This window comes from Triticum urartu, chromosome 7A, assembly GCF_056163025.1.
Source record: "Triticum urartu cultivar PI428250 chromosome 7A, HENAU_Tu73, whole genome shotgun sequence".
Classification (NCBI taxonomy): Eukaryota; Viridiplantae; Streptophyta; class Magnoliopsida; order Poales; family Poaceae; genus Triticum; species Triticum urartu.
Window position 1 is genome coordinate 496,971,330 of NC_141879.1, and position 24,125 is coordinate 496,995,454.

Here is a 24,125-nt window from a genome sequence, read left to right on the forward strand (position 1 = left end):
ATCCATCCTATTAGGAAACTAAATCACAGGCATAGTATATGCAATATTGTCGCCGCCATCGTCTTCTGCCTTCGGGCCAGGGCGCTTTTCCGTCCGAGTGCGACAACTGCGTCCATGTCCCGAGCATGCTCTCCGGCGGTGTCGGCTTCAGCTCCGTCCGCATCTCCCACGCTGACAACCACCCACTACCGACGCCCTCCAAGTACAAGCCGCCAACCGCCATGGTCCCCAGGGCGGCGTCGGTCTCGGACGTGGCGCAACCAACGTACACCGTCAAGGGCACCAATTTGGGGGTATTTTGGGCTTTGCATGACTAATACTGTACCTTTGACACTTGGTGGTCGGTCAAATTTTTTTGATTTGCAATTTCATCTACCAGCCAATCCTCCTCTAATGTGTAGTAGAAACATTTTGGGGAAAGGAAGAATTGCTATTCTGGAGTTTAATTAATCATTTGATAATTCCAAATACATGTTATCTGGAGTATGAAAACCATTCCCATATATAGATGAAGAAGGAGATGAGGCTGATTGTAAGAGTGTATTTGTTTAGACCTACATAGTTCAGTGAGTGCACGTGCATTACAGATTAAACAAAAATTTTGGGGCTTCAAGCAATCTAAAATTCGAGATTTGGGATTATCTTAGGTTGCCTGCTTGTACTGCAAATGTATAATCTGATATGATGCGTACATAAGAACTGTGCAGCAATCTTGGATTACAATTTAGGATCAGAGGGATACTGAAGAAGTGAAGATGCATTTCTCTCTTTCTCAGGGTTATTTCTATTGCCAGATGCATTAAACTGGACCGTATCAAGAGATAACACCATCACAATGATTAGAATTGCCTTATTATGGTCTGATTATGTTTACGGATGATGTCCCTTAGCTTGGAATTAAGGTGGGTGGAGCCTAGGTCAAGGGGTTGGAAATCAGAATATATAATTCATTCTTTATTTTTATTCATATCCCATTTCAGTTTATGTACGTACAAACTGTCTTATAGCGTTGTAGGTTTGTCTGGTTGCCAGCGTGTAAACATATACAAAAACAGATAAATACTTTGTATCATGATGATTATTGGATTTTTTTAGTCCTTTTATATTTCAGTTAGTTCTTGTAAAGCATCTTCTATTTTGTCGTTTTAGTCACATATCATCTTGTATTTCCTATTATCGATTATATAGGTGGAAATCCCTTTTGGAGCTCGGCCTCCAGTGAGGCCTCCAAATTCAAATTTGAAATTTCATCGAAATTCATTTTTTTATATTTAAAAAATTCTAAAAAAATGCAGATATACATGTAAGCATAACACACATGTGTGTAAATTTTCAGTTCAAAATACATTGAACTGAGGGCTATGCAAAAAAGACAAATCTGTGACTGTTTAACACATGAAACTATTCATCCTACGAGACCATGAATTTGTCTTTTTTGTACAGGTTGCAAATCAAGATATTTCATCATGAATTTTTACACACACGTGGATTACATCCTTACATACAAGCATATTTTTTCAGAATTTTTTAACCATAAAAATTTGAATTTGAATTTTTAAAAATTAAAGGCCTCCAAAACGCCTCTCTCTTATATAGGTAGCTATATAATTTTTGCAGTACATATAACCGAAAAGTATATATAATTTTGATCTAAATTAGTATTTAATATATTTTGCTATGTAGATATTAGGTAATTTTGGCAGTACACATAACTGAAAAGTATATATATTATCTTTCATTTGATATATATATATATATATATATTTGCAAAAAAAATTTACTTTGTACTATGTGAATCTCATCTGATTTACGTTTAAGACGTGCGTTGCACATGCATACTTACTAGTCTAAAAAACGAAAAAGCTATTTTCCAGTCGACTGGAAATTCGCAAACAGATCCAAACGACCCGCGCGTCGTTGGATCTGGATCGCACGATCACGATTTTTTAGCGGACTCGAACTCAACACCCGTGACATGTAGCTAAGGAAGACCTCAATCCACTAACCACTCTACTCTATCTATGTAGTAGGTGTTAAGTTAGATAAAGCTAAACTATTTGATTATGATATTTAGTACTGCATCTCCTATAAAACATACATTTTCCATTTTTAATTCCATGAGTTTTCTCTTGTTTATCTTTGTTGTTCCACTTTATGATGAAAGTAGGTATCTCCACCAACACTCGGATGACGGCGCGGATGATTTTGATGATGTGATCAATGATTCTTCTAAAGAATATCCAGTCCAAGAGGTAGGAGATGTTGACGAAGAGAAGGTGGTAGGTCGTCTCTGAAGCCGGTAATTTTTGGGCCGCAAACGTGATAATTACATCTGAACACCGTGATAATTTTAGCCCGATGTGGAAAAAGTTGTTGAAATATAACAATCAGTAATTTCTATGTGAATAGCCTGGTAATTTATGCACCGCGGACTTGATAACTTACATGCAAACACGATGATATCTTCTAAACCAGTCGAAGTTGATGAAGTATCCCCTGGTAATTTCTGTGTGAATATCATGATAATTTACGCGCCGCAAACATGATAACTTTTCCCTTCGTCGGGGGAGGGGTTTTGACGAGATATAACCTCGATAACTTCTGTGTAAATATGATGATAGTTTACGCATCACAACCCTAATAACTTACGTACAAACATTACAATAAGTTTTGATTGGGGTAGCAGAAGCTATGATGCTTTCACGGCAGAAGCCATTGCTATAAGATTTGGTTTGAACTTGGCACGTATAGCAGGCTGCAACATAATTGAAATTAATTCGGATAACTTGGAGGTAATAGCTGCATTGAAGGAGGGCTATTCATCTTCAGTAGCCAGCGCCATCTTTGATGACTTTTTTTTTATGTCTCTTGATTTCACTCATATCTTGTATGACCATTGTAGTAGAGACAACAATGGTGTAGCCCATGAACTAGCTAGACTTGAGTTCTCACCTCCTGATGTATGGTTGGATCCCCCCCCCCCCCAGGGAAATCCTCCTGTTGATTGTTTCTGATGCTACTTTTGTAGCAACTTAATAAAGAGGAGGTTTTTGTGTCAAAAAAAGTTTTGATTGGAGTGGGGGGGTGTTGAAAACACACAACCCGATAACTTCTGAGTAAAATAGCATGATAATATACACACCACATACCTGATAACTTAATTACAAACTCTGTGATAACTTATGACTCTGGAGGAAAAGTGTTTGAAAACATAACAGGTAAGTTCTATGTAAAGAACATGGTAAAGTATGCACAACAAAGTTGATAACTCACATACACACACCATGATAACATTTTTGACCCTAAAAAATTTTCATCATACACCGTGGTTGATGAAATATCCCCCTGGCAACTATTTATGTGAATAACATAGTGACTCAGACATCACATACCAGATAACTTATATTCCTCGGTTCTGATAACTTTGACATGGGGGGAGGGATTGATGAAATATCCTCTCGATAACTTTTGTGTGAATAGCATGGTAACTCACACACCGCTTACATGATAACTTATGTGCCTCGGTCTCGATAACTTTGGCGAGGAGGTTGTTTTAAAAACATCCACCTGATAACCTTTGTGTAAATAGTTTGATACTCTATGCATCGTATACGTGATAACTCACGCACCAACACATGATAGGAAGGTTGGAGATACCAGGTTATACCTCGGTAATATCTGTGTAAACATTATGGTAACATATGTAGTACATGCGTGATTACTTACGTAGCCCAGTCATGGTAACTTTTGATCCGAGAAAAAAGCTGTCGGAACATATCAACACGAGATCTAGTCTCAAAGCTCTCGCCGTGACAGATTTTTTATGTGAAAACGATTTTTCGATTGGATTAACCGTTTGATTTACAGAACATTTTGAAGTTTTGAAATAGGGGGAGGGGGGATATAGGATCACGTCATTTTTTCTGTCCTCTAATTCATTTGCACATGGGGAGAAGGTTGAAGGACCATTTTTATGCCCCGGTAATTTCTATATAAATAAGATGGTAACTTAGTTCTCACAGATGTGATAACTTACCCAGCCTGGGCCTGATAACTTTTCACCCAAAAAAAAGTCGTCGAAATATATCAATATGTCTAGTTTTGAAGGTCTCGTCGTCATGAATCTTTTATATGAAAACGGTTTTTCAACCGGAGCGACGGTTAGAGCTACAAAACATTTTGAATTTTTGAATTCAATGAAATCTCTGCTGACATTATCATTTTTGTTTTATATGCATGCATGCAACAATGGAGAAAAAGAATCCATATGTTCACGGTTTCTTTTAAAGAAATCAGTCCCATGCATGCACCTACTTTAGTGAAAAGAGGAAAAACCGTGTGAATCTGTTGCTAATAATCCGAACAATTGGACATTAGCAGAGTCCCAAAAAAATGTACAAGAATTTAGTTGTCTAAAAAAAATGTACAAGAATTTAGCCAAGTACGGCGAGGAGTGGTCTCAAAGCGAGAATCGTCGCCGCCAATGCTGCCTCCTCCAAGGACCGCCGCCCTCTCCCCCAACGCAGATTCTCGATAGCAGCGGCCGCACTGCACGCGCCCTTCCGCTGCCCGAAGCCCGACTCTGACGACTCCGACGTTGGATCCGACGACAATGGCGGAGGAGGAGTCGCCGGCCATGCCGGGTCACTGTCAAGTATAGTGTAGTTTAGGGTTTCTGTTTTAGGTTTTTAGTTCATGGGACAAAAAATCGTCTAATTTTATGTAAAAATTATCCTAGTTTATATGAACTTCATCTGGTTTATATCAAAATCTGCCCGGTTTGTAAGAAGTTCATCTGGATAATTCAAATAGTTGTTGAAATGTATGTGACAGCGTTAGATGGCGGTCTCCAGGATCAGTGTCCGCCGACATATGCGGGAGGAAATTTATGGGTCGGTATTGGAGATGCCCTTAAAGAACTTTTTGTTGGTTTGTAGAATCGGAAACCATATGAATTTTTCATATGATCTACTTCGCATGGATTTCTATATGAAAATTTCCATCAAGTCGAATAGTACAAAATTTTATTTCTCTGTTTCAATTATAACCATATATGCCATCCACGTAATCTTTTGGAACATTCTGGCGCTTTTGCTCTAGCACAACCAGACAACACATCATTCACTCGATTCCTGTAGAATTCGGCATGTCATGAAATCCAATCCAACGGATTTTGCACTGGCTCTGGCTTATTGCTTTGTGTACGGTTCAACAACATATTGTCAAAAAAGAAAGAATTTACACCAAACAACATTGTGTACACTATTTACGCTGTGAGCCCCTGGGCCATATCAGCTTATTCAGTTTTATTGGCGTAATTTAGACAAGACAATACATGAACTGATGCATACATCAAATTCCCTATTTTCTGCGCAGATCAGCATCTTCGACTGTACACTTCAACAACTATTATTATAAACTGTGTAAACCACATGAAGCACCAAATGCATTATGCACCTGTCTTTGTTTAGTAATCTGCATTTGGCTGCCCCATCTGTAATAGTTTAACATTTGCGGGGCTACGTCCTCATTGGGGGTCTGAAGGTGTATAGTCATTCGCTCCCGGAAGATAGAGCATTTGCTTCGATCCAGTCGAAAGCAAGTGGACTGAGAAAGGCATCAGGGATTCCGAAAGAATCGACAATAGCAAGCGCATGGGGCCTGAGTTCACTGCACAGTATCATGACTTCTTTCCTCACGGTGGCTACATTGTCCCGCGACAAATAACCGTATCTCAGAAAAGATGCAGATTCATCTATGCACACCATTACATACATAGACCTCAGTAACCCCAATACATCCTGTGAATGACAAATTCAAGGTATAATGAGGATTACTTTTACAAGAAAAGAAGTTACACATCATTCTGATGATTCCAGTCATCGGTGGGAAGTGAATATACCTTTAAAGAACCAGCAGGAGCATTCATCTCATCCTCCAAAAATATTTGCAAAATTGTCCGCTCAGTAAATGCTCTAGCTAAGTCTTCAGCAATTTGGTAGCTCTGTGCGAATGTCATTCACGTTAATCTTAATGGAAATTTAGATCAGCAAGAAAATATGCAGTAGAAAGTAAAATTTACCAGCATCAGAGCCCTTTCTCTGCTCTCCCCTTGTGCCAGATAGCGAGCTACCTCCTCTGCGAACTGTTTCAGTAAATCCCGCTCCCTCAAGCAGAACAAATCCATCTAGCCATATGCACATAGCCAACATAAGAACATGATTTATCCCATGACAATACTAATAATAGAAGGGCAGCCCGGTGCACATAGCTCCCGCTTGCGCAGGGTCCAGGGAAGGGTCCGACCACTTTGGGTCTTTTGTACGTAGCCTTTCCCTGCATTTCTGCAAGAGGCTGTTTCCAGGACTCCAGACAGAGAAATCTTATCACTAACGAACTGCAATAAAATTCTTTACCTGGAACTCGGAGCTCCTTAATATGTCACTTGTCAGACTATGGGGAATAACAGGGCAAGGGCCATTCAGATGTTCCAATCCCAATCCCTTGAATGGCTTCTTCTTCCTTTGCGTCGTTAAAAATTCAGTGTATAGGGCTTTGCTTACCTGCGTCAACAAGATTAAATTAGGTACAATGAAGACAAGTTTGAAGTATCTTCCAGACACATGCATGGACAATGAACAACAATAAATGAAATAACCTGCTGGAGTAGAACATTATTGTCACCCTCAAATGTAGACTGAACATCAAATTCGGCTTTGAAAATTCCAAGGCGATTCTCGGTCTTTAAACCTTGGCCACCACAGGCCTCACGACACTCCTAACGCAAGAGAAGGAAAATCCAGTGAAAATCACTGATCCAAATATAGAGAAGAAAATGCTGATAAGCCTTTTAACAATACCTGAAGCGTGGTCATATTCTGCCAGGTTAATGTAGCTTTCAGAGCACTAGAGTAAACATGTATCGCTTTACTAATTTCAGGTGTTCTTTTCACATACACATTTTTCATAAAATTACTAGCACTGCTCATCATACACCTGCATAATAAGAACAAGTATTTAGCATATGATGGTCTGTGCTAAGTAGCAGTGAAAACATTGGCAAAAAAGGAAGGTTTGCATTAGAGAGTCCAATTAGGGGTGAAAATTTCTGAGGACTAGGTACCCTCCGACCCTCTTTAGTTCAATCAAATGAACTAAAAGTTTCAAAAACTGATGTGACTTTGGAAATTTAGTTCATTTGGTTGGGAACTAAAGAGGGTTGGAAGGTACCCTACAGGTTACGCATTTGCATCCCCAAGTCCAATTACATAGTGTGGAATATTTTTGCATCAAAATGCTAATAGATGAACATTCTCTCAATTTGTAATCTGTAGCCCTAGATCCGAGGATGGCTGCTCCCGTGCTCCTCCTAGCCTAGCGCAGCACCTCCCACCAACCCCGCCGCCGACAAGCGCTCAGGTAGCCCTCCCTCCCCGCCCCCCGTCCCCTGCCATGGCGCCCCCCGAGTGGCAGCTCCGGCGACCTCGACCTCAGCTCCGTGAGCCCGCGCCGATGGATGGACTCCGACGGAGAAACCTCGACGCGGTCCTACAGCGACGTTGCTCGGACCCTCCCCCCGCCGAGCCCGCCCCCTGCTGCGGCCATGCCGTCGGCGACGCATGGACCGGCCATGCCCCCTCCGCGTCCCGCCTAGGACCTCGTTCCAAGGTCCAGCGTGTCAATGGCGCCCCGAAGGTCGATGCGGACAGCTTCCAGCTCCCGCGCCGCAGGAACTAGCGCACGACGCGCCGTCTCCTCGCGCTCCCAGCTGTAGGGCCGCTGCAGCCCGTCCCCGGAGGCGACTGCCGGCCTCTGCTTTCGCTACCTCGACCCGGGCCACCCCGTGCGCGACTGCACCAACGACATCCGCTGCCGTCGCTGCCTCTACCCCGGCCATGGCTCGCGCGACTGCAAGAAATACCACAAGGGTGTTCTGCGCGCTGCCCCCGCCGTTGTGGCTGCCCCCTCCGTGCTGGCGCCGGAGGCGCCGCGCCGTGACTCGCCGACCCCACCCGCGCCTCCTGCCTCGCCTGTCGACCCGGTACGCATCATCCTTTCGCGTTCGGTGGAGATGGAGGAGGCCGAGGTGGTTCTGCGTCGTGGGATGGTCGTTTCCATCACCGGAGCCGGGCCGGCGGTCGCCTCTGGAGATGTTGAGGAGGTTATGTACTCCTCCCTCCGCCTCCAGCCCGGCGACTTCGCCATTCACGCGCACCACCCCGAGGATTTCCTCGTCATCCTCTCCACCGGCAAGCTCATGGACCGCCTCGCCGGCGACCACTTCATCAACGGACCCGGCTTCACCCTGTCGATCCATCCATGGAACAAGCTAGCCCATGCCGTCGTCGACTCCCTTGACCACAACGTCCAGTTGGAGCTCCGAGGCATCCCGGCGCAGGCTTGGCACCTGTCCACGGCGAAACACCTCCTCGGTAGCAGCTGTTGGATTGAGCGGCTCCATCCGAGCACGCGCTCCCCCGCTGATCTCGCCACCTTCCGGTTGACGGCGCGCACCCGCGACCCTGCTGCCATCCGCCGGGCGGCCATCCTGGAGATCGTGGAGTCAGTCCCCGCCCGCGACCATGGCCCGCCCGCCATCAGCACCCTCATCTACCCCGTGTCCATCACGATTGTCAATGCTCCGGCCGGCCAAGCGGCTGTGCTCCCTGCCCGCTGCGACCGTGGACCGAGCGACGACGCACCTGGTGAGTACGAGGGGGATGCCGGACGCGGGCATGACGCGGGCCGCCGCCGCGGACGCAAGCGACGACGAACCTCCGGCGACCCTGGTGGCCGCGCCGATGGCATGGCCGTTGACTCCACTGGCTGGCGCGCCCCCGTCCACCGCCGCCGGGCTGATGGTGTAGCCATCGATGATGGCTGGGCCGCCTCCCGTCGCCGTACAGTCGATGCGGCGCCGCCGTCGAGGCACTCGGGAAGCCGTACCATGGACCCCTGGCCCTCTACCAACGGGCAAAGCCGCCCTCGTCGCTTTTCCAAAAGGGGAAAGCGGAAGCGGGGTGAAAATCGTCGGAAGGCGGCAGGGGCGCCCAGTCATGCCAGAGCTGCACCCCCTATGACTTCCTCGCCGACTGGCCCACCCGCGTGCCCCGACACGCGCGTCACGACGCCTGCTGGCTCTAGCTCATTGGTTGTGCGCCCCGACACTGCAGCACCAACCAGGTCGCCCCCATCGCGATGCGTGGATGACCCCGCCCATGCTGCGGCTGCGCCAGAAGTGGCCAATCCCAGCGCGCATGTGGATCGGGATGGCTCCACGGACCGCCTGTCGTTGGACAGCGAGGTCCTAGATTCCCCGCCCTCGGTCCCCGCGCCTGATCCGCTGTCAGGGCAAAGCAGAGCTCTGCCTCCGCCCCCTCCTGCCCGTCCCGCGTCACCTGCGCGTCACCTGCTGACCAGTCCACGGAGAGATCCCCCCAACTGGAGCCCACCCAGCAAGCTGCCCGCGACCAAGCCCTTTTGGAGGATCCCGCTTGTGGCGTGCTGAGCAAGGATGCACCCTCGGGCCCCCTCGCGGCCCAGCCCCCTGAAGACCAGCATGAGGCCTAGCCTGCCGAGGAGGGGCATGAGGCCCAACATGGCACGCTCGTAGATGGCGCCGCCCACGCGGCATGCCCCGCTAGTCCAAGCCCTGCCACGCGCTTTGCGTCACGTCCCATCACGATGCGCCGGTCCCGCCTCAGCGCGGCTGTCACGACGACGTGGACCCTTGGCGACTTCCTCGCTGCGGCTACCAAACAGATCGATGCAGCCCTCCCGATCCCTGGCAAGCGACCACGGAGATGCCCGCCCAACTTCTCCCCATGCCGTGGGCGATCGACCTCGACCGTAGCTTGTAAGGCCGCCCTCTTCCCCCCCCCCCCCCCCCGGCCGAGAGGCGCACCCAAGTTCACATCTTGCACACCCTTGGTGTCATTGGAGTCAACCAGAGGATCATAGCCGTTGAGATGAAGGCGTATGACGACCTCTTTGCAGCGCCCATCCCCCTGTCAGTCCTATCGGCCATCGCTGCATTGGTGGATCGCGAGCTCCCCGTAGATCTGCCGTCGCGCCGATCACCACGGTGATCGCGGGCAGCCCGATCGAGGCCTAGCTGCGCCCCCACGCCCTTCGTCGACCTCGTCCTCATGGAGCACAGCCCCAAGATCTTGATATGGAACGTGTGCGGCCTCAACGCGCACGCACGTCGTACTGCTGTCAGGTCACTTGTTGTAACCGCCAACGCATCCCTCGTCTGTTTGCAAGAAACTAAGATGGCTTTGATCGGCTCGTCGACTGTCCTCGAAGCCCTCAGTTCAGAATTCGATGACTACGTGTACCTGCCCGCACTAGCAAACCGTGGCGGCATTCTGTTGGCCCGGAAGAGTAGGGAGATAGTCATCACTGACCCCCTATTCACCGCCAACGCCTTAACCACCCGTGTTTCCACTCCTGCCGGCGCTAGCACACCGTGGTGGATCACCGTGGTCTACGGACCGCAGCCGGACGAGGCCAAGATCGCCTTCCTGCAGGAGCTCCGCGACATACGTATGGATTGCACCGGGCCTTGGATGATTTGCGGGGATTTCAACCTCATATATCGCGATGAAGACAAGAACAACGGGAGCGTCAACCGACGCATGATGGGTCGCTTCCAGCGCACCCTCAACGACCTAGCGCTCAAGGAGGTTTACCTTAACGGTCGCCGCTACACGTGGTCGAACGAGCAGTCGTCCCCGACACTGGTCCACCTTGACCGTGTCCTTTGCACCGCCGATTGGGAGGAGTTGCATGGCGAATGCCACCTCCGTTGCCTCGCCTCGGTCGTCTCCGACCACAGTCCCTTGCTGCTTGATTGCTCGCCGGTGCCACCGACGCATCGCCGCTTCCGCTTCGAGGACTTTTGGACGCACACGGACGGGTTTCATGACACCGTGGAGGCTGCATGGCAATCCGTGAGTGACATCGACCCCTTCCGCCGCCTCATGCTGCGCATGCAAGCGACCGCGCACGGGCTCACAAGTTGGAGCGCCAAATGGTGGGTAATGTGCGCCTCAAGCTTGCGATCTCTTAGGAGCTCCTCCTCAAGTTCGATACCGCGTAAGATCACAGAGCCTCGTCTCCTCATGAGGACTGGCTGCGCCGGCAAATCAAGGCCTCCTACCTTGGCCTCGTCTCGCTCGAGCGGACTATTGCCCGGTAGCGCTCCCGCCTCGCTTCACTCAAGGACGGTGACCCCAACACGTCCTTCCACAACCTTGTGGTCGACGGGCAAGTGATCACAGACCCCTGCGACATGGCCGTTGCGGCGTATGCGCACTTTGATGGCCTCCTGGGCTTCACGCCCCCCTGTGAGTGCGCTCTGGAGCTTGAGGCACTGATCACGCCCTTCAACTTGGACGACCTCAAGGCCCCCTTCGACGCCGAGATATGGAACGATGTTAAGCACCTGCCCGCGCGCAAGGCCCCTGGCCCCGACGGCTTCATCGCCGAGTTTCTTCACGCATGCTGGCCCATTGTTCAGCAGGATTTCATTGCTGTCTTCCAGCAACTTTACGAGTTGAGAGGGCGCGGGTTCAGCTGCCTCAACCAGGCGCTCCTTACGCTGCTCCTGAAGCGCGCGGATGCCAGGGACCTCGGCGACTACAGGCCCATAAGCCTCATCCACCTCGTCGCCAAGATCTTTGCTAAGGTCCTCTCGCTCCGCCTCGCGCCCAAGCTAAATGCCCTCGTCAGCACCAGCCAAAACGCGTTCATCCCGGGACGAAGCCTACATGACAACTTCCTCCTCGTACAGCAGTCTGCGCGCCTGTTACATCAACTAGGCATGCCGCGCGTTCTGCTAAAGCTGGACCTGACTCGCACTTCCGACTTGATCAGCTGGCCATTCCTCTTTGACATCCTGCGCCAATATGGGTTTGGTGCCAGATTCCTAGGCTGGCTAGCGATCTTGCTCTCGTCGGACAGCGCCAAGGTGATCATGAACGGCAAGCCAGGCCCGCCCATTTGGCACCGCTAAGGACTACGACAAGGGGGCCCCATGTCGCTCCAACTCTTTGTTCTCGCGGTGGACACGCTAGGCCGCCTGCTCCGTCGCGCCACCGAGTTGGGTATCCTGCAGCAGCTGCACCCCCGGTGTTCGATCCCTTCCGTCTCGCTGTACGCGGACGATGTGGTCCTGTTCTGCCACCCCACGTTGAGCGACACATTCGCTGTCAGGAGCGTCTTGCAGCTCTTTGGGCGCGCATCTGGCCTTCACGTCAACTTCTCAAAGAGCTCCGCCACCCTGATCCGAGGCGACACGGTGGGCGCCGCGCCGGCCCTCGACCTGCTGCACCCATTGTAGAGATGCCGATCACCTACTTGGGCATCCCGCTCACGTTGCGGCGGCCCACTGCTACCCAACTTCAGCCCGTCGTTGACAAGGTCACCGGCATGCTACCTTGCTGGAAGGCGCACCTCATGAACAAGGCTGGCCGCCTCGCGTTTGTCAAGGCGATCCTGACGGCGATCCCTATCCATCAACTGCTCGTGCTTGCCCCTCCAAAGAAGACCCTGAACGAACTTGAGAAGATCCACAGAGGCTTTCTCTGGGCTGGGCGCGCGGAGGCTAACGGCGGTAATTGCCACGTCAACTGGCAGCGCGTCTCCAGGCCTATCTCTCTTGGCGGGCTTGGCGTTCGCAATCTGGCGCGCACAGGCCTCGTGCTCCGCACACGGTGGCTATGGTTCAGCCGCACGGACCAAGGCAGGGCCTAGGCTGGGCTGGACCTGCAGTTCAGTGACGACGAGCGTGCGTTCTTCTTCGCCTCTACCACCATGTCGGTTGGGAACGACACGCGGGCCCTTTTCTGGGAGGACCGGTGGATTGATGGGCGCTCCGTCCGCGAGATCGCGCCATGCCTGTACGCGTGCATCCCCAAACGCCGCCGTAAGCTCCGAACCGTGGCGGACGGCCTCCTCGCCAACCGGTGGGCGCAAGATATCCAGGGTGTCATGGGAGTCCAGGAGATGCAATACATGCAGCTATGGCACAAGATTGAGCACACTACTCTCTCCGCTGAGCCAGACCGCCTAACCTGGAAGTGGAGCGCGAACGGCACCTACTCCACCAAATCAGCCTACCTCGCCACATTCCACGGCTCCATCCCCTGTGACGCATGGAAGCTCACCTGGAAGTGTTGGGCGCCCCCGCGTGTCAGGTTCTTCCACTGGCTAGCTCACCTGGATCGCTGCTGGACCGCGGAACGCCTCGCCCGCCACGGCTTGCCGCACCCGAGACCGCGTTGCCCACTTTGCGACCAGGCACCCGAGACCATGAACCTCCTCCTCGCCTGCCCCTTCGCCCGGGAGGCCTGGCACGAGGTGTTTAGTTGGCTTAGGGTCCCATGCCCCCCGCCTGCTCACGAGCCATCTCTCAATGACGTGGCAATCCGCAAGGCAGCTCGCGCCCAAGCCCATGCGCAAAGGCCTCGCATTTGCGGTCCTACTCGTCCTTTGGATGCTATGGAAGCACCACAATGACTGTGTTTTCAACCAAGGCCGCCTCCTGGTTGCTGACCTGCTCACGAAGATCAAGGAAGAGGCCACCCTTTGGGCCACCGCTGGCGCGTTAGGGCTTAGAGCTATCATCCCGCAAACCTGGGACGTCCATTGACTACCATCGCGAGCTGTAACCGCCCTTTTCAATACAATGAAACGCAAGCTCTTTTGCGTTTTCTCTGGAAAAAAATGCTAATAGATCCTATAGTTTCATAACTATGATTACAGATTTGGCATTTCATAACTAGAACACTTAAATATAATCCATTGCCACATACATTAGAACAGTAACGTTAAACGATTAGCAAGACATAAAAATAGGCGAGCTAGCGCAACAAATTCAAGAACTACCCTTTTATGAGAAATGATCATATTGATTTGACTGAAAGTACTGTAAACCAAGACGAGGTAGTAGCATACACTTTTGCGAGCAAAGGTAGGAGGCGCCTCTGGTGACTGGGATAATCAAGTAACAGCATTTCAGGACCTTCTGGTGTAATTGAAAAGGCCCTCCTTGACAAAGCATATCTCACAGCAATTGCTAGGCCTACCTGTAAGCATGGGAAAGAAAGAGTGCATAACCACAGTTAAAATAATATGTAGGCATGGAAAATTGATCGAAAGCTAATTCCTCTGGGTGACTAGTACTGACTAGTGACTACTTGCTTATTGCTGGCACTATCTAGTCTGTACTAGGACAAATGTATTCCTCAAAACAAAAATGTCATGATGTTCCATTGTTGGCTGGTAAAAAGCTGAAACCAGCTGGTTCCATCAACACACGGTCAATGTTCACATTTCAACCAAACTTATCTGGGTGATCAAAAGTTCAGACTCATAACCTGTCCCTGTCCATGATGATATTCCCCTTCATTTGAGCCAGACAGACCACCAGACTACCTTTACCAACTTCCACTGGTCTAAACTAACGAGTCCAATTTCAATCATCCTATTGCTGCAAGCTTATGGAGTTAAATACATCTATATTCTATACCTATGGAACTCATGAAGAAAAAAGTATGGAATAACTTCCATGTATTTACCGAAAAGGAAAGGCCACCCAACATACCTTTGAAATATAAACCGCGTTAACTGCAATATTTACCCGGCCAAGAGTAAGAGGGGACAAAAATGCTGCAAACCTCTGCAAATAAGAAACTTTGTTAATTTGGAAGTAAGAATAAAACGAACGTAGCAAACTGAAGCTCTGTTGACAGCTCTCCCCTCTTCTAACTGTATGTGTGAGAGAGAGAGAGAAATGGTGGATAGGTGGGGTCCGGTACCTGATCTGGGTTATCTATCATGCTAACATATTTCCCATCTGGCAAAACATCAGCAACCAGATTCAGCAAATTCTCTCGAGGAACACGTATATTGTTAAACCTGAAAGGACAGTCAAACATGGTTGACATACAATAAATGCCATACAGATACAGTAGACCAAAGGATCTACAAATACAATGACTCACCAAATCCGACCATTATCAACACCATTTAGTCCAATCTTATGGCCACAGTCAGCTATATGGATATTAGGCAACACATTTTCATCTTGATCCCTGATCTGAGCTATGAAAGCGTGGACTCCTTCATTTCTTCCATTTATATGGAGCTGAGCAAAGACGATTGTATGTGTAGCATGCTGTAAAAGGACATAAACACTTATAGTAGCTTATAAAGAAATGTGAAGCCTATATGTACACAAGAAGGTAAGTGAGATTTCATCTCACATTAGCAGCTCCACCAATCCAGTATTTCTGAGCTGACTCGCAGGGAGTATTTATCACAAACTCTCCTGTTTTGGAATCATAAGTTGCTACTGTCTCAATTCCTCGTACCTTCAAGTTCGTCAATAGAAGAGAAGGAAAGCTTCATCAGTACAACTAACATAGGTTACTCAATCAAGAAAAGACATCGTCACCACTTACATTGCTCCCATGACCCAATTCTGTCATTGCAAAACAACCTTTGATAACATAGTTTTCTGTGTCCAACAACCATTTGTCATGATGGCGCTTCGTTCCAAGAAACTTGACAGCGCCTCCCCTTAAATGCACGCATAAAAAAAGGTAAACATCAGAAGATTCTCAATGAAAGGTGGAACCTGTTTTCTTCCAGAACATCCCAGAAATCACAAGAAAATCTTAGAAATTATCATTCTAGTTTTCTGGACAAGATTGCTTGTCACATACTAGCATACAACCCTACAAAATTGATATCCAAAAGCATATCCCTAGATCATCACAAAAGAGGACAATAATAAAAAAGAAAGCACTAAACTTTGAACCAAAATAGGTGTGGTCTTCAATTTTCATCACTATTTCTGACACCATGTTCACCTTAAGTTGTGCGCTAAATATCCTAGATTTAAAACTATTCAAAGATATCCAATAAATAGAACAGAACGAAAAATCCAAATTTTGGCACAATTTACAACCGTCGGGCAGGCATGGAATTTTAGAATGCTAAGTGACAAGCTTCCAGGTTCCGGTAGCCAATGCTAGCACCATTTCCCGGTGGTGCAAATCCAACTATCAAAAATGGAAATAAGAAGCAATTCCCCATTGGTAGCAAACGGTTATCCAGAGGAAATAGTAACAAAAAGGAAAATACCTATACTCCTTTATCTTAAAAGAACAAACCAACGTGGTTAGCTACTTAGCCAGCTTTCATAATTAAGTGCCGCCACAGCGTCACAGTATCTGTATGGATAACTCTTATTGTGAAAAGAGCTACAGTATACACATTAGAAGCTGCCAGTCCAGCAAAACAGAAAGACAAATTAAATGCATAGAAAAGAAACCATATTGAGAAGCCGGACAGCTGAAATAACCGGATGGTGCTGGTCCAGTCGACTGTCAGCCCGCTGATCGTGGAGGCCCAGCCCATCCGGAGCGCATATAAATTCATGTGGCTGCGTAAAGGTTTGCTGGATCCCTCGCTAGGTTTTCTAGACACCAAATCGGAAGTGCGGCGGCTAGGTCGTGGTGTGCATCGTCTTCTCCGCCCTCCTCCCCCTCCTCCACTCGTGTGTTCCTTTGCAGAGCTGGTCGCCATGCGTTCTCGCGAAGACCAGCGCACGACCAAGCGGCCTCTGGACCTGCTGGATCCAGAGGCGGAGCGCCGCAGTGAGCAAGATCTACGCGAGCAGGCGCAACGAGAGCGGCGGCCGGCTCGCGAGGGGGATTTGGATCCTCCTCCGCCGTCGCGGAACAAGCAACAGAACAGAAAGAAGGAGCGAAGGCGTCGGAGTCAAGATCTGCAGCGTAAGGAGAAGCAGCACCAGTTTTGCGGCGACCAGGTTGAAGATCCTTTTGCAAAGAAATCAAAGCATAAGCCATCTGGGTCACTGGCTCTGCCAGCCCAGGCGCAGCTGGCGCTGCCTTCCTCCTCGCAGGGCATGGCCTTGGCGCCCATCCTGGTCGAGGAAGCGGAGCGGCCAGAGTGCTTCAAGTACGGCCGCATTGGGCCCTTCCAGTCGCAACGCCAGTTCAAGCCGCTCTGTGTGTTGTGCAAGGAAGATGGGCATGCTTCTGCTTACTGCCCCTCCCGTGGCAAGCTACTGATGCTTCAAACTATGGGCCACGCGATCCCAGGGGAGGGCTTTTTCTGCTTACAGTTCAAGGAAGAAGACGATGAAGACAGTGGGGTGCTTGGGGGCAATGCGGCCATCATTTCGGCAGATCCAGGCACCCTCTCTCAGTGGTTTCTGGAAGATGAGCTCAGGCACCTTGTCGAGGGGGCTTGGGACTGGCAGGTTGTGCAAATCTCGAAGGCGGAGTTCACGGTAGTCTTCCCATCCCCGGACATGTTATGGATGGCCACCCGCAGTGGGAAGTTGTTCCTTCCCCTCAACAATATCACAACAAGGATCCGCGAGTTGGTCTGGGAGGAGCCCAAAGGGGAAGTGATGCCGGAGGTGTGGGTGAGGCTCTCGGGAGTGCCCAAGAAGCACAGCCGTGAGGACAGGCTGATGGCTGCCATGTCTATGATTGGCCTCCCTCTGGTGGTGGACAAGCTCTCGCTCATTCGTCCGGGGCCAGTGAGGATGAAGTTCGCGTGCTGTGCTCCAGCCAAGCTGTGGGGCACGGTCAAGATCTGGTTCAACAACATTGGATACAACATCACGTTGGAGCCGGAGCTCAAGCCCATGCGTAAGAGTGGAGGCCCGCCTCCTCCCAATCAGAACAATGGCAAGGGTCCTGATGGCGATGACAAAGACAAGGAAGAGAGAATGGACGACTAATCCATTGGCACTGAAGCTTGGGACAAGTTGGGCGACAAGGGAAAGGATGGCGGTGCTTCTAACGGGGCCAGTGCCATGGCGGTCGATTTGGTGCCTCCCCCAGCCCCATCCTCGCACCCACAGGCCATGGCTAAGGGTGGGCCAAGCAATGCTCGTGCCTCTAACTTGCTATCGCCGCTTGTTCCTTTGGTGCCGGTGGTGCCAGAGGCTCATCCTAAGGGCATCCCAGCGTCATGCGAGGGCTCTGGTCTCACGGTGCAGCTCTCCCAGTCCCCGCTGTCGATGAGCGTGGGTGGCAGCTCTCCCTCCAATGTGCTCAACAAGACGCTGCCGCTCACACCGGCGCCGACCACTGGTAAGGCTTTCAATCTACCTCCTGAAGATCATGCAAACATTGGCTGGGCTAGCCATGCGTCGTGGGAATTCAGCAAGAGCAACTCTGGCGGTCAAGTTAATAAGACGACGGGCCGCAAGCAGGCGTCCAGGGCAGTGCCAGTTCTGGAGGGTACGGGCGCGCCGGAAACTCCCCGTCCGGTGGTGATGGCTCTCGCCTCGCCTCATCCTGCCTCTGGGACTGGGGGAGGGGAGCGCTCCACCCCTCCCTCCGGTGACCCGCTACGCGACAAGGTGGCGGTTGTGGCGCTTATCTCCAAGGCCAAGCGTTCCAAGGCGCCTACGGTAGGTCCCCGCCGTTCGAGCGTGAGGCCAAAGGGCCCCAAGGGCTATCTCTCCTCTCTCGAACGTGCGCAGCTGCTGACAGCAGAGAAGAACCTCGAGCTCACAGGTAACAAAGTTCCAAGATATTCCGTTCTAGATGCTTTCTCTGATGATCACATGCTCGGGTTTTTGGATGATTGCGGGGTTGATTCTCCTTGCGCGGGCTCCTCTGCTGATCTTCTTTCACTCATTCAATCGAAGGAGCTGGCGCAAGCTGCCTTAGCGGAGGCAGCTGCGACTAAGACTGCGACGGCTGGCATGGAAGCAGGGACTTCCGTTCCCAAATCAATGGTGCCCATGGAAGAAGGGGTGGTGGCTGGGGCGGCTGCTCTTTCCTCTCCTCGCCGTACTGGCACGGTGAGGCGCGTGGCCAAATCTTAGAAATCATATTATCTAGATGAGGTACCTTTTCTGGAACATCTATGGGTTCGGCCATGTTGGTAGGAAGACGCAACTGAAAGAGTACATGCATAATGAATCGATTGACATTGTTGCTCTCCAGGAGACAATTAAGTCTGATTTCAGGCACCACTATTTTCTCTTCATTGACCCTCTAGAACGCTTTGCTTGGCGCTGCACTCTGGTGGGCTGCTTCTTGGTTTTAATCGTGATTGCTGTGACATAGTTTCCTGGGACGAGGGTGTCCGGCAGACACCCGTTCTGTGGATTTCTTGGGAGAAATCCAGGCCAAAGTTGTCGCTTGCCGCGGCCCACCTACTCACTGTGGTGGGCGGTGATTTTAATTTGATTCGCTCCGGTGCTGACAAAAATAACGACATCTATTGGCCACGGGTGGCACTTTTTAACAATGCGATCGCGGCCATGGTGCTTAGGGAAGTGGCCAGATCAGGGGCATGGTACACTTGGACTAACAAGCAGCTCGCTCCGGTCCGTAGCGTTCTGGACCGTGTGTTTGTGTCCTCTGAGTGGGAGATGTTGTTCCCCCTATGGAACCTTATCGCTGAAACTCGCATAGTTTCGAATCATATCCCACTTGTTCTGTTGTCTGGGGAGGACCGTTTGCGGCTAGATTCTTCTTTGAGAAACTGCTTGGTTTGAAGTGAAGGGCTTCAACCAGATGTTCTTAGATAAGTGGGATGCAGTCCCTGCCAGGGTTGGGTAGCAGCGCGCCCCCCTGGACATGTGGGTTGCTGCTGCAGCTTCGTGCGTTGCTGCAAGGCTGGGGAGCCAACCGGGGGCGTGACGACAAGCTGCTCGGGGCTAACCTGGTCTCGGAACTGGCTGCCCTGGATGTCCAGGCTGATCAGAGACAGTTTTCTGAGGCTGAATGGGCGCACCGATACGCCATCGAAAATTTAGTGTTGTCCATTGTTCGCTCTGGGGAGCAGTACTGGCATCGTAGGGGTGGGCATCTTTTTTCCATTAGCGTAGGCATCTTTTCTTCCATTTTCAACGGGTTTGCATTAGGAACCGTAGATATCCCGCGCCTCAACTTTGTTATTCTCTCGCCAATCCCGAAAGTGCAAGGTGTAGACAATATTCATCAGTGTAGGCCGATTGCTCCCATCAACGGCACTTTTAAACTGTGTGTCAAAGCATGTGCTTCCCGTATGGCCCTGATAGCACATAGGGTTATTCATAGATGCCAGTCTGCATTTATCAAGGGCCGTTTCATCCTGGAGGGCCCCGTTGCGCTCCAGGAGATTGTTCATGAGCTCAAATGCACAAAACAACGAGCGATTCTCAAACTGGACTTTGAGAAGGCTTACAACCAGGTTAACTGGGTCTTCTTGTGGGAAGTGCTGTTTCGTAAGGGCAAGGCGATCCCCTATCGCTGCTTCTCTATAGTTTTGTTGTGGATGCTCTTTCTTCTATGTGGCCAAACTAGCGGATCAGCATAGGATCACCACTGTTAAGTTGCTGCAGCTTTGTTTTGAGTTGATGTCCAGCCTGAAAATTAATTTCCACAAGTGCGAGGTGGTGTCCATGGGGTTGGACATTACTGAGGATAGGAGGGTTGCGGACCTTCTCAATTGCAAGCTAGGCAATTTTCCCATTTCTTACCTGGGTCTCCCAATCTCCACCAAAAACATTTCCATAGAGGAGTAGGAACCTCTGTGTGCCAATGTGGCGGGCAGGGTTTGCCCGTGGCATGGCAAATTTATGTCTTCCGGGTCTAGGCTGATCCTTACCAATTCTAGCTTGTCTTCGCTGCCCCTGTTTACCATGGGTATGTTCCTCCTAGCCGATGGGGTTCATGCTAGGCTGGACTCGCCTTGTTCCAGGTTCTTTTGGGAAGGGGCCGGTTCCAAGCGTAAGCATCACATGGTCAAGTGGGCAGCAATATGTCACCCCAAGAACCAGGGAGGGCTAGGGGTGATAAACTCCAAACTCATGAACGTAGCTCTCCTTTCCAAGTGGATCTGGAAACTTTCCCAAAATGCTTCAGGGCTTTGGGTGGATCTTCTTAAAGCCAAACATTTTCCCGACGGATTCTTTTTCGAGTCTGCTGCCCGCGGCTCGCCGTTCTGGAATGGGATCCAACTGGCTTTTGCCTTGGGGGCTAAGTTTGATGTTAACAACGGCGGTCAATCGTTTTTGGTTCGACTCATGAGTGGTTAGTCAGCCGCTTTTGATGGAGTTCCAGGCCCTGTTTTCGCTGAGGTTGAGCCAAACATTTTGGTGGCAGAGGCCTTGAGTTCCTCACCACCGGCCATTGCCTTTCACCATGAGCTCTTCCCCATCGAGCGTGGCAGCTGGGCTTGCCGTGCGCTAAGGTGGGTTCGATTAGTTTGAATAATAATCCTGACCAGGTGTAGTGGTACCTCTCTTCCTCGGGGCAGTTTCCGGTTCAGTCGTTGTAAGCCAAACTTACCAACGGCCCTGTTTTGAATGTAGCCAGGGAGCTTTGGAAAGCTAGAATTCCCCTTAAAGTCAAGATCTTAATGTGGCAAATGTTCCGTAATCGCCTCCCTACCCCGGTGAAAGTCGCCAAGCGCAATGGACCTTTCGAGGGCCAATGTCCTGTGTGTTCGGTACAGGAGGATGCCAACCACACATTCTTTCGCTGTCATTTAGCTAAATTTGCTTGAGTGCTGTTAGGGAGGCCGTGGGGGTTAGCTGGAACCCTGCTTCTTGTGCCGATTTTCTTACTTGCTTATCTTCTGTGCATGGTTCTTCTAAACATGTGATGTGGAGCCGTGTTGGGGCATTGCTTTGGTCACTTTGGCATATCCGTGACAAGATAACGATCGAGGGGGGCTTTCCGTCGCACCCAGCTGACTGCATCTTTAAATGCATCCTGTTTTTGCAGCAATGGGCTCCGCTGGGGAGGCGTCAAGACGCTGAATGCCTGCAGGTGGCGATGGCTAAGCTCCGTCAGATCAACAGCATCGCCAGATCTTCCATGTCGCCTCTTAGGGTAGTTGCGACTTTTGGTGTGCTGAGCATCAGTGCTCTGTTCGGGCTGATCGCCCTGTAAGCTGACTATTTCTATCTGGTTGTGTGAACCTTTTCGTATGACTATTTCTATCTGGTTGTGTGAACCTATTCTTACCATCTGTTCTATGTACTCTGCCTGTTGTGTGGGCTTCGTTCTACATACTGTAAATCAATCCCAATGTGTCTTAAATGTGTTGATTTGAAATATTTTGCATGAAAAAATACATGAAGTTTAATGGCGAGGAGAAGTGGCAATGAAGTAGGTACCAGAGGAAGAAGTGGACGCCGACCTTGATGGCGAGGGAGTGGTCGTAGACGCCGAGGCACTCGAGCAGCGCGAGCTTGTGAAGCTCGGCGTCGGGCCCTGGCTCCGTGAGCCAGCCACGGAACACGCCCCGGCGCGTGAGGTACCCGATCCGGCGCATGGTGGCCTCCCTCTGCCCCTCCTTCCCCTCGTTGTAGTCCGGCGACACGAACACCTTGCCGCCGGCGCGGCGGGGGCAGAAGAGCGGGCTCTCCTCCATCGCGCCGTACGCCCAGTCGCGCTCCCTCAGGTGGTGCCCGTCGAGGAGCGCTCGGAGCTCCATCGGCGCGAACGCCGGCGGGGCCCCGGACGATTCCGGGGGCGCGTAGCTCAGGCACGGGGAGAACTGCAGCCCCGCCACGGCGGCGGCGGCACCGAAGGGGAGGCCAGCGAGGTGGCGGGCGATCGCCGCCGCGCGGCGGGCAGCGGCGGTGGGAGAAGAGTCCATCAGCGGCACGCGTCTGGAATTGGTTGGCGAGTCAACGTGGATTGGTGGGTTGGGAGGGAGGGGAGGGGAGGGGAGAGGGGCAGATGAGAACAGAGGAGGGAGAAGCTTGCGAGATGTTCCAAGCTCCAGGCCAAACGGATTTTTTTCACAGAAAAGCCACCCACGGCAGCAACGGAATTTTTCTGACGCACGGACGCAACGGATTTAAGTATTTTTTAGACGGCCGTAACACAATTGGTACTCCCTTCTGTTCATACTAGCAAAAGGGCCAGTGCGTTGTAAGGGAAGAAAAAAATCATAATCTCTAATTGCCATGATCATATTTTCTGCATCATCGAGATACACTATCGTTCTTAATTTCGGGAAATCATGAACATTTTTTTAACCCGTTTGAAATCATAACATTTTTCAAATTCGTGAACCCTTTTATTAATTTTCTAACATTTTCTAGAATCAAGAATATTTTTAAAATTTATGAAAATTTTATACTGTTTGCAAAAGAAAATAAATTTTTTGAAAAAAAATAAACAATTTTCTTGAATTGGCGGACATTTCTAGAATCGATGAACATTTTTCTGGAAATTGGTGGAACAATTTTTGAAATTCACAAACATTTATTTATTTAATGAACATTTTTAGAATCATCAAAAAATCTATGAATGAATAAACTATTTTATAAGGCACGAACAATTTTCTAATAGGATATTTTTTTCAATCATGAATATTTTTTGAATTGGCTAAATTTTGGACATTTCCATGAAAAAAATTTAATACATAAACTTTTCAAAAAAACCGTGAACATTTTTTGATTACCCAAACATTTATTTTTAAAATTTACACCATTTTTTGAATAAGCAAACATTTTTTTACAAAATCAATAACATTTTTTGAATCCAAAAAAATATTATTTATTAAACATTTTATTTCAAAATTCTCATTTTTAAAAAATTTAATAACTTTTTTAAGTCCCAAATTATTTAAAGTAGAAGAATATGAAAACGAAAAAAAATCAAGAAATAGGTCGTCCGGGCATGGGCCGGCCCAGATAGGCGCGCTGCGTCTTCTTTCAGCGCGCAGAGCGTAGTATAGGTGGTCCCTACTGCATGAGCCGGCCCAGGCGAAGGATTTCCCTGTGTGAAACATTTTTTATCATTTACTAGCACAAATACCCATGCGTTGCAACGGGGAAAACAGTTTATATTCAAGTTTATTTATAATAATATGTGCAAAAATACATTCATTCATGCAAATTTTAGTCAATTTTTTTGAAGATCCAAAATTATCAAAATAGGACATGCTAATCTTATAGAATATTTCTTTACCTACATCAACATACTTTCCTCCATGAAACAAAATAAAGTTAGGAACTTCTCCTTAAAGGAAATTAGGAACTCGATAAAGTTTAGCCAATACAGCTCACAAAATTCGGAGAGAGATAGCATACCTTCGCAACAACTATTATAGTT

At 49.5% G+C, this 24,125-nt stretch overlaps 4 protein-coding genes and 1 pseudogene across 7 annotated transcripts; 3 read left to right on the plus strand and 2 right to left on the minus strand.

The window, feature by feature from the left end:
• Positions 1-5,149: 5,149 nt before the first annotated feature.
• LOC125521772 (acyl-coenzyme A oxidase 3, peroxisomal) lies at positions 5,150-22,735 on the minus strand. Its single transcript, XM_048686836.2, has 13 exons — positions 22,175-22,735; positions 15,471-15,588; positions 15,273-15,380; positions 15,012-15,184; positions 14,826-14,925; positions 14,612-14,686; positions 13,963-14,093; positions 6,861-6,996; positions 6,659-6,778; positions 6,417-6,563; positions 6,083-6,187; positions 5,903-6,004; positions 5,150-5,801 (listed from the first exon to the last, which is right to left on the minus strand). The coding sequence occupies exons 1-13, from the start codon at positions 22,657-22,659 to the stop codon at positions 5,553-5,555; spliced, it is 2,049 nt and encodes a 682-aa protein (XP_048542793.2). The 5' UTR covers positions 22,660-22,735; the 3' UTR covers positions 5,150-5,552.
• LOC147960117 (uncharacterized) lies at positions 7,466-9,280 on the minus strand (annotated as a pseudogene).
• Positions 10,148-11,449, plus strand: LOC147960118 (uncharacterized). Its single transcript, XM_087535619.1, has one exon. It carries the CDS (start codon positions 10,149-10,151, stop codon positions 11,277-11,279), a length of 1,131 nt encoding a protein of 376 aa, XP_087391745.1. The 5' UTR covers position 10,148; the 3' UTR covers positions 11,280-11,449.
• LOC147960119 (uncharacterized) lies at positions 15,604-17,788 on the plus strand. The gene has a single exon (XM_087535617.1). The coding sequence runs from the start codon at positions 16,379-16,381 to the stop codon at positions 17,786-17,788; it is 1,410 nt and encodes a 469-aa protein (XP_087391743.1). The 5' UTR covers positions 15,604-16,378.
• On the plus strand, positions 17,864-22,112 carry LOC147960120 (uncharacterized). Of its 4 annotated transcripts, none has more exons than XM_087535620.1 (2): positions 17,864-18,572; positions 21,780-22,112. In XM_087535620.1, exons 1-2 carry the CDS (start codon positions 17,864-17,866, stop codon positions 21,812-21,814), a joined length of 744 nt encoding a protein of 247 aa, XP_087391746.1. In that variant the 3' UTR covers positions 21,815-22,112. The 4 variants fall into 4 exon arrangements, 1 of the variants encoding a protein (XP_087391746.1); XR_015610899.1 differs by lacking the exon at positions 21,780-22,112 and adding an exon at positions 18,707-19,036 and having other exon boundaries at positions 18,460-18,572; XR_015610900.1 differs by having other exon boundaries at positions 18,513-18,907.
• Positions 22,736-24,125: the final 1,390 nt, after the last annotated feature.